Below are 13643 nucleotides of genomic sequence, written 5' to 3'. Positions count from 1 at the left end.
AAATCCGCCTGCCTCTGCCTCCCGAGTACTGGGATTAAAGGCGTGCGCCACCACGCCCGGCACATATACTAAATCTTTTTCCACCGCCACCCCCATAAATCTTTTTTAAAAATGTATTTATTCCTTATGTATACAGTGTTCTGCCTGCATGTATGCCTGTGGGCCGGAAGAGGGCACCAGAACCCATTACAGCTGGCTGTGAGCCACCATGTGGTTGCTTTGCTGAAAGTCGAACTCAGGACCTCTGGAAGAGTAGTCCATACTCTTAACCATCTTGCCAGTCTAGTAGTGTGAATTTTTGTTTTGTTTTGTTTCTTGTTTGTTTTTTTCTTCCTGAGATCAGGTTTCTCTGTGTAGCACTGGCTGTCCTGGAAGTCACTTTATAAACCAGGCTGGCCTCAAACTCAGAAATCCACCTGCCTCTACCTTCCAAGTGCTGGGATTAATGACATGTGCCACCACTGCTCCATGTAGTGTGAATTTTTAATCCAGGAGGCAAAGGCAGATGCGGTCAAATCTCTGTGAGTTCAGGGTCAGCCTGGACTATATAAAAAGTTCTAGGCTGGCCAGGGCTACACAGTAAGACCCCATCTTAAAATCAGCCTGGGTAACTTAATAGGATCCTGTATTAAAGTAAAAGCAAGGGTTAGGGCTATACTCAATGGTAGAGTACCTGCCTGCCATGCACAACACTCTAAGTTAAGAAAAAAAAAGTTGGGGCTGGAGAGATGGCTCAGCGGTTAAGAGCACCAACTGCTCTTCCGAAGGTTCTGAGTTCAAATCCCAGCAACCACATGGTGGTTCATAACCATCCCTAACAAGATCTGATGCCCTCTTCTGAGGTGTCTGAAGACAGCTACAGTGTACTTACATATAATAAATAAATAAATCTTTTTTGGGGGGAAGAAAGGACTAAGTAAGTTTATTTTACAAACTGGCTGAAAAATAACTTCAAGAAAGTCAATAGAATTCAGTACGGTCTCATCCTCCCTGACGAAGGCGGTGCCCAATTTGGAGGCGTGATGGCTATGTCCAGATAATCCCCTTAAATAAATAAATCTTAAAAAAAAAAAAAGAAAAGAAAAGAAAAAGTCATGCCAGGCAGTGGTGGCGCACACCTTTAATCCCAGCACTCGGGAGGCAGAGGCAGGCGGATTTCTGAGTTCGAGGCCAGCCTGGTCTACAAAGTGAGTTCCAGGACAGCCAGGGCTATACAGAGAAACCCTATCTTGAAAGAAAAAAAAAGTTTAAACAAATTAGTAGGCACTAGGGAATGAACGTTAGGTAAAATGGATATTTTCCCTCATTGGATTTAATCATAATTTGTGTGTGCGCTAACGTGCTCGTGATTTATATGCACATGCATGTGGTTCTATGTGCTTGTGGAGGCCAGAGAAAAATGTCCTTCCTTATCTCCATCCTATTTCCTTGCAGCAGAGTCTCTTGCTGATGGCCAGCAAGCCTCGGTGACCCTTCTGTTCCTACCCAGGTCTGGCTTTTGACACGGGTGCTGGGATTTAAGTGCATATGCTTGTATGCTTGTGCCGAGAGTGGTGTTACCCATCTCTCCAGCCCCTTTCATCACATTTCTTTTTCATTACTGGGAACTGAACACCACTCTATCACTGATTCCAGCCCGTTAATCGGACTTTTCAAAGATGTCCTCCCACTGGGGAAAACAGACCTGAAATAAAAATGAAATTTTGAAGTAGACAAAATTGAGGCAGTGTCCTAAATTCATGACACTACTAGAAAAGAATGTTACTATGTATGATGTGTTCAAAGGTAAGGGCTTTCTTCACCTTTGAGGATTGCTGGTCCTTTTGTTTGGCTTCACAGCCAAATGTATACACCTGTAGCTCAGAATTATTTTAAGTCATCCTCTTGGGTTTTCCTTTTTAAAAAAGTAATCCATATATATTTGAATACATAAATTAAATTGCATTTATTGCAAATGGTGTAAACTCATATTAAGTAATAAAGTATTGATAAAGGCTAAACAAGTGATTTACTCTCTTTCCAGAATTTCTTTAGCATTAAAATAAAGACAGCACAGTGTTCTGGGAGTTAAATAAATCATGGAAACAGTTCTAACACATACTAAGTGTTAATAAATGTCAGCTTTTTATTGTCATATAATAGGCTGGTTATACTTACTCTTTTGTTGAGACAAATAACAGGCCACAGGCTACACCCCAGGGTACAGCAGCAGCAGAGACATCCACACAGCAGCCATTTCACATTGACAGGGAGAGCCTTTTTCAAGCATGAGTTCACACGGCCAATGCTGGTCTTAAATTCTTCTGGAGCCACCTAAAATAGGGGGACTCTCTTTAAGGATTTGCGGACAGCTCGCCACTACCTATAATTCTAAGGAAAATGCCTTATCCCAAATATTTCAATGCCTCACTATATTCTCTCCATACATCTGTATCATACACTCTTGGAAGACTTAGCGAGTAAAGCAATACATGGTTGAAGAACTCCGCATAATATTCACAATTTTCTGAAATGACCAACAATAAACGGAAAGCAACAGGATTGATTGGAAAGGAAACCCATCAAGCACGTTTGTTAGCAAACATTCTTGTTAAGGCAATGGTGCTCACAGTCTTCAGGCACCCTGACTCAAAGCTGGGCTTTGGTTAGAAGCCTAAGATAAGACCAAAACCCAAACAACTAATCAGAGCTAATGGAGTTAAAGTGGGTATTAATAATAATCCCCAATTACTCTGAAATAAACTCTCTTAACAACTTTTCTTTCTGGGAAATCTGTAATGTAATAGTTAAACTTGCTATTGTTTGCATTAACAAAAAAGTGGTGTCTGGTAATCACGTTTAAAGCTATCTATCAGTCTTCAGCCCACATTAGACTCATAGCTACTCTGAGTTTTGCAGGTTGAAAAGCCTTCACACAAATTTCATATTTCTAGTTCATTACCTCGGTTCCTGAAGTAGTTGCTTGTGCTTCTCTATAAACAATGACAGAGTCCATTCAAAAGCATGAGTGTGACCCATGTGAGTTAAGATTTGCACCAAAAATTCTTCTTGCAAGTTACATAATTCAAAGGAACACTAAAAATAGTATGCTTTCAGTAAAATCGTGTTTCTGGATTACCAAGATGATACCGTGTCATTTAGAAAGGAGGGGAAGGAAAACCCATGCAGACAATTTCAGCACCTGCCTGTACAAGCAAAACTTGTGATATTGGGAAAAAGATAAATTGCTGTAAAATGAAAGCCACACAGTGACATGTGACATCACAAATCTAAAAGCTTCACTCTTCACACTGATGTGTGTTTTACTTTTAACAGGGATGTCTCAGAATTCACACAAACATAGGTATTAACGGATGCTATAAAGATTCAGTTCAGCACTATAACCGTGAAAACATTAAGTAGATAAGCTTTACTAGAATTGTTTGTGGTACCTGTTAATTACTTACTCCACAAACTGGCTATTCTTGCTAATAATGACCAGTTTTGAAACTGTAGAACTTAAAATGTAGTTTACATAGGGAAAATGGGCTCCATTCTTCATTTACACTGCTAACAACATGATATAGTGGCAGTCACTGGGTACCAGGAATTCCAATGAAGTAACATTTCTGGGGGTAAATATAAAAATAGAGAGAATCATGCTTTATAATTGAAATCAGAAAACATTTTAAAGCTAAATCAGGAGACTTGCTTCTACTTCATGTCATATCTGGGAAAAACCACAGATAAAATCATTTAATTTTCTTTAAAAAGATTTACTTATTTATATATAGTGTTCTGCCTGCATGTATGCCTGTAGGCCAGAAGAGGGCACCAGATCTCAGTAAAAGTCACCATGTGGTTGCTAGGAAATGAATTTAGATCCTCTGGAAAAACAGCTAGTGCTCTTAACTACTGAACCACGACCCCCCACCTTTTTTTTTTTTTTTTTTTTTATCAAGACAAGGTCTGTGCAGACTTGACTGTCCTGGAACTCTGTATACCAGTCTTGTTCTTGAATTCACAGAAATCAGCCTGCTTCAGCATTCCAACTGCTGGGATTAAAACTGTGTATACTACCAACCTGCTAAAGCCGGCTCATTTAATTTTTCTTAATTACAATTCCTCATATATAAGGTGAAATGATATAGTTTTTGTTTCTAATTAATTTATTGTATTGTATTAATTAATGTATTTTATGGATGAGGGTTCTGTCTGAGGGCATCAGGATCCCATTATATAGATGGCCACGAGCCACCATGTGGTTGCTGGGGCTTGAACTTAGGACCTCTTGGAGAGCAGCCAGTGCTCTTAACCACTAAGCCATCTCTCCTGATATACACACTGGAAATCGAAGTTCTAATTTGGAAGGAATTTCTTATCTAGAATACTTTGGAAAAAAAGTCTGTAAATCACATCTCAGATGTAGAAATAGAAAAGCTGTTGCCTGAGTTCTCGGATCAGATGTGCATGGAGAGCCTCAGTTTTCTTACACATGATTACAAATAAAAGGATAATCTGCTGCGTGTTGAGGGAAACGTCAATGATCTTCGGGGCTTGAGTTTCTCAGAGCTATTCCGTTTCCCTGCTTCCTTCCTCTCCCTTTTTTTTCAGAAGCAGGGCTGGCAGCCAGGGGCTAGCCCATGGTAAGCAGGTATCCTACCGGTTATTCCTCCTGCAGTCCTTTGCTGTTCTTTAAAAAAAAAAAAAAAGGTGCCAAGTTACTATGTAAAGATTTATGTGTCCCAAACAGGAACATTTAACTTCCTTTTCATTGCAGGGAAACACCAAGTAAGAAGTAAAGATCGTTTCTATCTAACAGGACTTCTCAGCGCAGCCTTCTATCTGAGCTAAGGGCTTGCAGAATCCCAGGAGGGGCCAGTCTTCTCCGTCCCCTATTCTGTCCTGACTGTGTAACATTGGTTCCTCCAATGAACAGGCTGTAATCTCTTTCCTTTTGTTAGAAAAAAAAATCTCGAGAATAAATGGGGTAACAACTATAAAGCTACTTTAGGCACTCAGAAAATGCAGCTATTGTTCAAATCTCCTGGTAAGACTGCAGGCAAAACAAGAGTATTCATTGCGTTCTTTAAGCACTTAAACACTGTTGGCTTAACAATGTGTACACTTTGAAAAACAGGACCATTTACCTCACTGCCTGGGAGTGCTTAGAGAACAGCTTTTCCTACTATCTTATGTTTTATTCCTCTCCTCTAAGAAAAAAAAATCTAGTGGATATAACTGTAGTCACTCTATGATGCAGGCAATTCTGTTTTTTTCTTTTTAAAGAACAAAATTGATTTCATATTTTGACAATAAATTAAAAACACCGTCTCTATCTCAGACGAATATAATTTTATTTCAGAACGGTTATTCAGCGAAGGCTTACTCAGTTTGTCACCTTAAGCTTGCCCCTACAGGTCTTTTGTGTTCTTGTGGAATCGCCTGCACCAGCTAGTGCCATGGAAACACATCCATCTCACTTGTTTGGATGAGTGTAACTCTGGTGTTCTTGTCATTATCTAAACCTGACTTCCAGCTCTTATCGTCAGATACCACTTTACAGTATGAGGAGATGATCTACAGTGTTGCCTTTTTTGAGCTTAGCTTATTTAGAAAATATTTGTTACATGTATTTACTTATTTATCTATCTGTGTATGTGACTACATCGGATACCCTGCAGGAGTCAGCTACTATATGGCTCTCAGGACAGCTCAGGCTGTCTGGCTTGTTGGCAATAACCTTTTACCTACTGAGCCATCTTGCCAGCCTTGAAAGGACTTTTTAAAAAGTTTGTGATCATGACTGAAACTTTCATTTAAAAGCAGCATGTAAGTACAGATGAGAAAATTAGAAGTAAAGACACAGAAACAAATCTATCCAAAAGAACCAAACCGTGTATAAGGGTTCTTTAAATAAAAGTTTCTTCCTAGCAGGGAAGAACAGTGTTAGTAGAAGGCTGAGGGAAGGGAAAGCTGGCTTTCAGTCTGAAGCGTGAATGAAAGCAATTATATAGCACAGTATATCCTATATGCAGTTGGTTAGGGAACTGTCATTACACAGTTCAGAAAAACAAAAACACCAACACACCTTTCCTTTTTTCTGTTTTTTTTTTTTTTTTTTTTTTTTGGTTTTTTCGAGACAGGGTTTCTCTATGTAGCCCTGGCTGTCCTGGAACTCACTTTGTAGACTAGGCTGGCCTCGAACTCAGAAATCCACCTGCCTCTGCCTCCCGAGTGCTGGAATTAAAGGCGTGCGCCACCACTGCCCGGCTACCTTTCCTTTTCCAACAGTCTGCTTTTTAACAGATACTCTCTTACTTCTGACAAACTAAAATTCAAAGATTCAAGTTACTACAAATGAGAAATCAAATTTTGAGTCACAAGAGAAGGTTTGAGAAGAAAACCTTTCACTAGAATCTTAAACAACAAACTACAGTCTGCATCAACCTTAAAAAGATGCCAGGACTGGGTTTGGGAAATAAAAAAACAGTATTTGAGTAACAGTATAAGCTATAATACAGACAGGGAACGAGAATCAACTAACTATCAACTTTAAACATGTTTGGTTAACTATAGATTCCCCGTTATTCCAACTGGACTCACTCGCTTCTATATAACTATTTCTAGTATAATGTTGGCAAGGAGCCTCTGACTTTCTAGCTGGGCAGTAGGTTGTAAAGAAACAAAATTTCATTCCTTTTGACTCTTTAGGAAATAAAAAAGAAAACAACATCAGGAAGGTGGGGGAAAGGTCATAATATTTTATAACAGGATGCAGGAGACTCTGCAAACAGACAAAAACTAAAGCAAAGCCCAGCAGGACTGATTTGCCTCCCTCATTGTGAGGAACACAGGCCTATCAATCACTTGTCATATTGGATCACAATGGAGGGGGGTCAGTTTTTATGGCTCCCCATTCCTAACACTACATACTGCTTGCCCCATAATGCTCCTTGCTGCTTTCAAGCTGAGCACCAGACACTTTCATTTCCTTTGGAAAACTTAATGTGGGTCTTTCACTTTCTGGTCACCAGAATCTATCTGTGGGTGGATAAACTCACTCATCTACATGATTCGTCCTATCATGACAGAACTCACTGGTCTGTACTCACAAGAATTAACACAAAAGAAGCAAAAATGGTTAATAGTGAGTTGTAGAGTTTCTGAAAGGGCCTTTTAGGTTTTCCTAATTCACTGCAATTTTGTTTACCTCAAACTAGCTACTTAGAATACCTCACTCATGTCAAAAGACTGATTTTTTTTAAATAAAGGGTAATTCTTTTCTGTTAGGTATTAGAGTTATCCATTTTAAAGACAGTTTACACAAGGAGCATTAAGTTGGGAATTAAGACCTTTTAATTTAGTTTTTTCATATTTATGGAAGGCCTCCCTTACTACAGAAATTGTTTAATAATCCACACTAATCTATGAAACAGTACCTATTGGAGAAAAAAGGGTATCATTAAGGAAATCAAACTTGTATTTAGGTTATGAACATGTAACTTGAAAATCAGACCTTCAGGAAGGAGAAATAAAGCCTAGTGGTAGGGCACATGCTTAGTGTGAACACGGCACTGGGCTTGATCCCCATCAACAAAACAGACACTGGATGCTCAGAATCAGTCTTAGTGCTTGTCTCATTGTTGACCACATTTTAAGAAAATATAGCACTATCATTTCTGCATTACCTACTACATGAGAAAATGCATATAGTACAAATCACACATACCTGAATGTATATGGACTATAAAACTAATCGCCTGAAGAGAATACATGTTTTAGCCAGGTATAGTGACTCATGCTTGTAATCAGAACAATTAGAGAGCTGAGGCAGGAGGACTGCCACAAGTTTGAGACCAGCTTGCATTACAAAATGAGTTCCAGGCCAGCTTGGAGTACATAACAAAACTCTGTTTCCAAAAAAGAAAAGAGGGCAGATTTAAAAGGAGGAAGAGGAGGGGAAGGAGGAAGAGGAGGAGAAGGAAGAAGAAGAGGAGGGAGGCATATTGTCAAGAACAGCTTCCATCTAGGTTATATGAATCAAAAGCAGCTTACTATTGTTATAACTGCAATTTGAAAACATCCTAGTATCTTTTGTGTTAATGGAATTTTAGTTGCAGAAAAATTGGAAAGGAATGAAGAGGTGTGAAAAAATATTTGAAAGATTACTTCAGCACAAAAAAATGGCTAATTAAAAAGTGGATAACGCGTATGCCTGGGAGGTATATTTGCTGACAGTTTAGCAGATATTCATTTTCTAAAGCTATAATTTTAAATAAAATATAAAAACAATTAAGTGAGCATTCAAGCTGCATGTAATTCCCCAGTCAAAACATGCAGTAGCATTAATGGAAATGGAAATAAATTATCTATTGGAGATGTTTTGTTTTCCATTTTTCTTTAATTTTAGCGTTAAATCTACCACGCTCTTACCAATGTTATTATTGAAGAGATATTTCCATGTTTCATTTTATGCATTTAAAGGAAATGTTCACTATTAATGTTTATAGGACACATCTAACTTTAAGCTGCTGCTGCACTTGAAGCATTCTGAATGCCTGTTTAGGAGAGGGAGGCAGAACCTATTAGAAACCAAAGCCAAAGATTTACACAAAGAGATATTCTCTGCCCCTCTGAGTGCAAGTGTGGAGGTCAGAGATCGACTTCAGGTGTCTTTGAAGTTCTATCACTCTGTACCACCAACCCTGGAATTTGTCATTTCTGTTAGACTAACTGGCCAGGGCATGTCCCAGAGCATGTCCTCTAGGATCTGTCTTTACAATCCAGCCCTGGGAGTACAGTTGCCTCTCAAAGGCCCTGGCATTTATATGGGTGTTGGGCATTTGAATTCAGGTTCTCAAGCTTGCATAACAAGTACTGTTTGCCCATGAAGCCATCTTCCCAACCTGAAAGTTAGCATTTCTGTAAGACAATTGTTCTAAATATAGTATAAATACAGTACTTTTTTGTTTTGTTTGTTTTGTTTGTTTGTTTGTTTCCGAGACAGGGTTTCTCTGTGTAGCCCTGGCTGTCCTGGAACTCACTCTGTAGACCAGGCTGGCCTCGAACTCAGAAATCCACCTGCCTCTGCCTCCCTGCCTCCCAAGTGCTGGGATTAAAGGCATGCGCCACCACTGCCCGGAAATAGTACTTTTTAAAAAGGTAATATTTCAAGTGTACAACATGCTGGTGGTTTTTGATTGTTTGTTTGTTTGTTTTTTGAGACAAGTTCTAACTATGTAACCCAGGCTAGTCTGGAACCCATGATCCTCTTGAATGCTAGTGCTGGGTTTACAAACCTATGCCATTCCAATAGCTCAACATGGTATTTTAATATACATATGTACACATAGTGAAATAATTACTATAGTCAAGCAAGTTAACATATCTCCTTACATAGTTATTTATCATTTCTTTTAGAGAACCTGAAATATGTTCATTTGGTGAATTTTCAGCACATAATACAATATTATTTATAATCATCACACAGTACATTAACCTAGACATAGGTTTGAGTCCTGGGAAGTCTGCAATTTGAGCATGAATGTTTCCCTATACAACTGATCACAGGGAAACCCAGAAATAGAAAAGTAGTTACTTATTGGTGTGAATCCAATTTTAGAAACTCAATCTAAAAGGAAGAAAAACATTTAACCAAAAATATGATGCTTTTTATTTGTAATAAATGATGCATACCATATAACACTTTTAAAAAATAATAGTGACTCAGTTAAAAAGATAACTTTGGCTATGAAAGATTGGAAATTATAGATCTAAATGAAAACAATTACAGCTACCTGTGCTGGGCAAAAAAGGCAACACTGGAAAAGCTGAGCAGGTAAATAAACAATGGCTGACATTAAGGAAGAACAGACGAAATAGCTGGCCAGAGGCTGGTAGTCATGGAAACACCATTTAGTCACTGCACACAGCTTCCAAGCAGGGAGGCTGCCTGTTATTTGGCTTCATTACCAGTGAGTCAAAGCATTTGTCATAACATTGAATAAACCGTAACACAGTGCATTAGAATTGGAAAATTCAAAGCAAGCCCACTTACCTTCCCTGTCAGAACTGACGGAAATTCGGTATCAAACTTGTTGCTCAATCCAAACCTTAAAAACAAAGACAGAACAAAATCTATTCTATTCAGCATATTTAACCCTTTCTCACGGTAAATTATAAACCCATGAGGATTTCTTTTGGTCTTCAGATTCAGACAATTGTGTCCCGAATATTCACAACTTTATGATGTATGTGCCAGTTAAAAACCAAACAATGGGTTAAAAATTTATACATAAGTCCTAAAAATAACATTACATTTTTAAAAATCCATTAAATCCAAAAGATATGTTCTAAATAAAACTTTACAGATGGATCTCTGAGTTCGAGGCCAGCCTGGTCTACAGAGTAAGCTCCTGGATGGCCAGGGTGACACAGAGAAACCCTGTCTCGAAAGACTAAAAACCAAAACCAAACAAACAAAAAAGCTGGGCAGTGGTGGTGCACTCACTGTTTAATCCCAGCACTCAGGAGGCAGAGGCAGGCGGATCTCTTTGAGTTCGAGGCCAGCCTGGTCTACAGGAGTTCCAGGACAGCCAGAGAAGCCCTGTCTCAAACAACAAACCAACAAAAACCAAACCAAACAAAAACTACAGAAAGTAAAACTATACTTCCTTTTCCATTTTTAATACACTTATATATTTTAGAAGAGGATTCATTTTATTTATATTAAAAAGAATAGTAACTATTATTAATTTGTAGTTTTCACCACTTCTTAACTAAATGGGAAGTTCACTTTGGGCAAATTATTTAGTTAATTCATTTTAAAAATGTTTTTGAGTGCTAGGATTAAAAGCATGTGCTACCACGAATGCCAGTTTCCTTGTCCCCAAAACGGGGATAACATTTTTTTTTTCTTGGAGGCTGTTAAGAGTTTGAAGTAATACAGTCACTTAGCATAGTGTGTAGCCTGGAAGCTTGGAGTAATGGTGTCTTTCCCTTGTCTTTCCTTTCACGGCGATCTCAGCACTAGTTTACTTTGGTTTTTGCTTACCTATCATCACTAACATAAGATTCTTACTTATTCTGATATGGAATTGTTTGACATTCAGAAAGTGACCTAAGGGATTCCTACTCAATTAGCAGATGAGCAAAGGTCTATATAATGCCTTTTGACTTTATTACATATTATAGTGAACAAACACACTGGATGAAAAAAATCTTAGAGGTAGGTCATCTCTTTTCTCAGAACAGTGGGGCAAATGAAAGGTATTTAAAAAGATCTTTTAATTGTCTGGAGAGTACCTGGTCACACTCATCAAAGTATAATTCCTAGGTTTACATTAATGAGAAAAGGATTTTTTTTTGTTTGTTTTTCGAGACAGGGTTTCTCTGTATAGCCCTGGCTGTCCTAGAACTCACTTTGTAGACCAGGCTGGCCTCGAACTCAGAAATCTACCTGCCTCTGCCTCCTGAGTGCTGGGATTAAAGGCATGTGCCACCACGCCCAGCTGAAAGGGATTTTTTTATAAAAGTTTTAATACACACACACACACACACACACACACACACACATACGTACAAAAGTGCTGGGATTAAAGGTGTACATCACTCCTACCCAGCTTATTTTTACTTCTTAAAAACCTCCTTTATGGGAGGGTATAGGGGACTTTCATGGGGGAAACTAGGAAAGGGATTCAAACTAGCATTTGAAATGTAAATGAAGAAAATATCTTAAAAAAAAAAAAACTCCTTTATGAGAAACATATAGACATCTGTGACTGTGGGAGATCAGTTCTGAACCAGACATTGGATATCAAAATCCCTGTATACTCAAGTCCCTTATGTTATTTTTTATTGAAAATTTTATATTTATTTGATTTTATTATATGTATATTTTACCTGCATGTATGATGTGTGCCATGTGTATCCCTAATGACCTTGGAGGTGAGAGAAGGGCATCAGACCTCCTAGAGCTGGAGTTACTACTGATGGTTATGAGCATTCACTTGAGTACCGGGAGCTGGATGTGAACTTCATTCTGAATCACTACTTTCTGAAATATAAGTAGTGAACTCTACAGTACTAGGAGGAAGTACTCTGTAAGAGCAACAAGTGCTCTTAACTGCTGAGTCATCTCTGCAGCCCCCAGTTCCTTATATTAAAAAGGCATAGTATTTGCATGTAACCCATATACATCCTTCTGTATTTTTTTTTTAAGATTTATTTATTTATTATGTGTGAGTACACTGTAGCTGTCTTCAGACTCTCCAGAAGAGGGCGTCAGATCTTGTTACGGATGGTTATGAGCCACCATGTGGTTGCTGGGATTTGAACTCCGGACCTTCGGAAGAGCAGTCGGGTGCTCTTACCCACTGAGCCATCTCACCAGCCCCCATCCTTCTGTATTCTTTAAATTATCCCAGTAATAGCTAAAACAGCCGCTATGCAAATCATTGCTATGTTGTTGTTTATAGAACAATGCTAAGAGAAAGTCTATGCCTGATCAATGTAGATGATGATTTTTCTTCAGATATTTTTGATCTGCAAATGGTTGGATTTGTGGAAAATCTGTGAGTACTGTGTGAACTGTTTATTTATACCATAACATATATAGAAGGTGGCATAGTAGCACATGTCTTTAATCCCAGGATGAGGCAAGAGATAGTAAATTCAAGGCCAACCTGGGCTACATAGTGAATTCAAGTTCGACCTGGACAATATATTAGGAATTCATCTTAAAAATCAAACAACAGGGGGTTGGAGAGATGGTTCAGTGGTTAAGAGCACTGACTACTCTTCCAAAGGTCCTGAGTTCAAATCCCAGCAACCACATGGTGGCCCACACACATCCGTAATGAGATCTGATGCTCCCTTCTGGGTTGTCTGAAGACAGCTACACTGTACTTACAGAAAATAAATAAATAAATCTTTTTTTTAAAAAAAAATCAAACAACAAAGCATACTGAAAAGCAAACCAGACCCGTTACTCTCATAATTTTAGCTAACAAGGAATAGCTATCGTTGTTGTTGTTGTTGTTGTTGTTGTTGTTGTTGTTAACACTGAGGACATAAAAAGGGTGCTTACTCCAAATAACCTTAATTCTGAGGCTTTCACTTAGTAGCTACAAATATAATATTGAAATCGCTGCTGGTGAATGAATACCTTTTCTCTGTTTCATAAGCGAACTATGAAGTTATGAACTATGGCTACACAGAAACTGCACAAATGCATCTATTCATTACTCTTAGCCAAGATGTGGCAGTCTTCAGCATTAGACAAAGAGTCACTTGGGAACTATTCATAAAGTCATTTTATTGATGTTATTAAATATAGAGTCTATTATGTGTTTGAAGTTGACCAAGCTGGTGGTTGTCAAAGATTGAATTATCTTTAAGTGTTTTCAATGCCTTTTAATTTCTTGAAACAATTCTTTGGATGATAGGAAATGGAGGCAGAGAAGGACGCATCCGACCCTGCCTCTCTATAGCCCTGGCTTTTCATGCTTGTGAAGGTGACTATTTTCCTTGCATAAATGAATGTTCATGTGCTCAGGTTAAGAATCAGTACAAATGGGGCTGGTGAGATGGCTCAGTGGGTAAGAGCACCCGACTGCTCTTCTGAAGGTCCAGAGTTCAAATCCCAGCAACCACATGGTGGC

General features: G+C 38.5%; 1 protein-coding gene across 1 annotated transcript in view; it reads right to left on the bottom strand.

The window, feature by feature from the left end:
* Chic1 (cysteine rich hydrophobic domain 1) overlaps positions 1–13643 on the bottom strand; it is a 38097-nt gene that overhangs the window by 17882 nt on the left and 6572 nt on the right. Inside the window, exons 2-3 of the mRNA XM_021188221.2 lie at positions 10040–10094; positions 2158–2313 (exon numbers count right to left, since the gene is read on the bottom strand). Of these exons, the coding sequence (XP_021043880.1) occupies positions 2158–2313; positions 10040–10094 (211 nt within the window). The remainder of the gene's footprint in view (positions 1–2157; positions 2314–10039; positions 10095–13643) is intronic.

This window comes from Mus pahari, chromosome X (assembly GCF_900095145.1).
Source record: "Mus pahari chromosome X, PAHARI_EIJ_v1.1, whole genome shotgun sequence".
NCBI classification, from domain to species: domain Eukaryota; kingdom Metazoa; phylum Chordata; class Mammalia; order Rodentia; family Muridae; genus Mus; species Mus pahari.
This window is presented reverse-complemented; position numbering and strand designations above follow the sequence as displayed.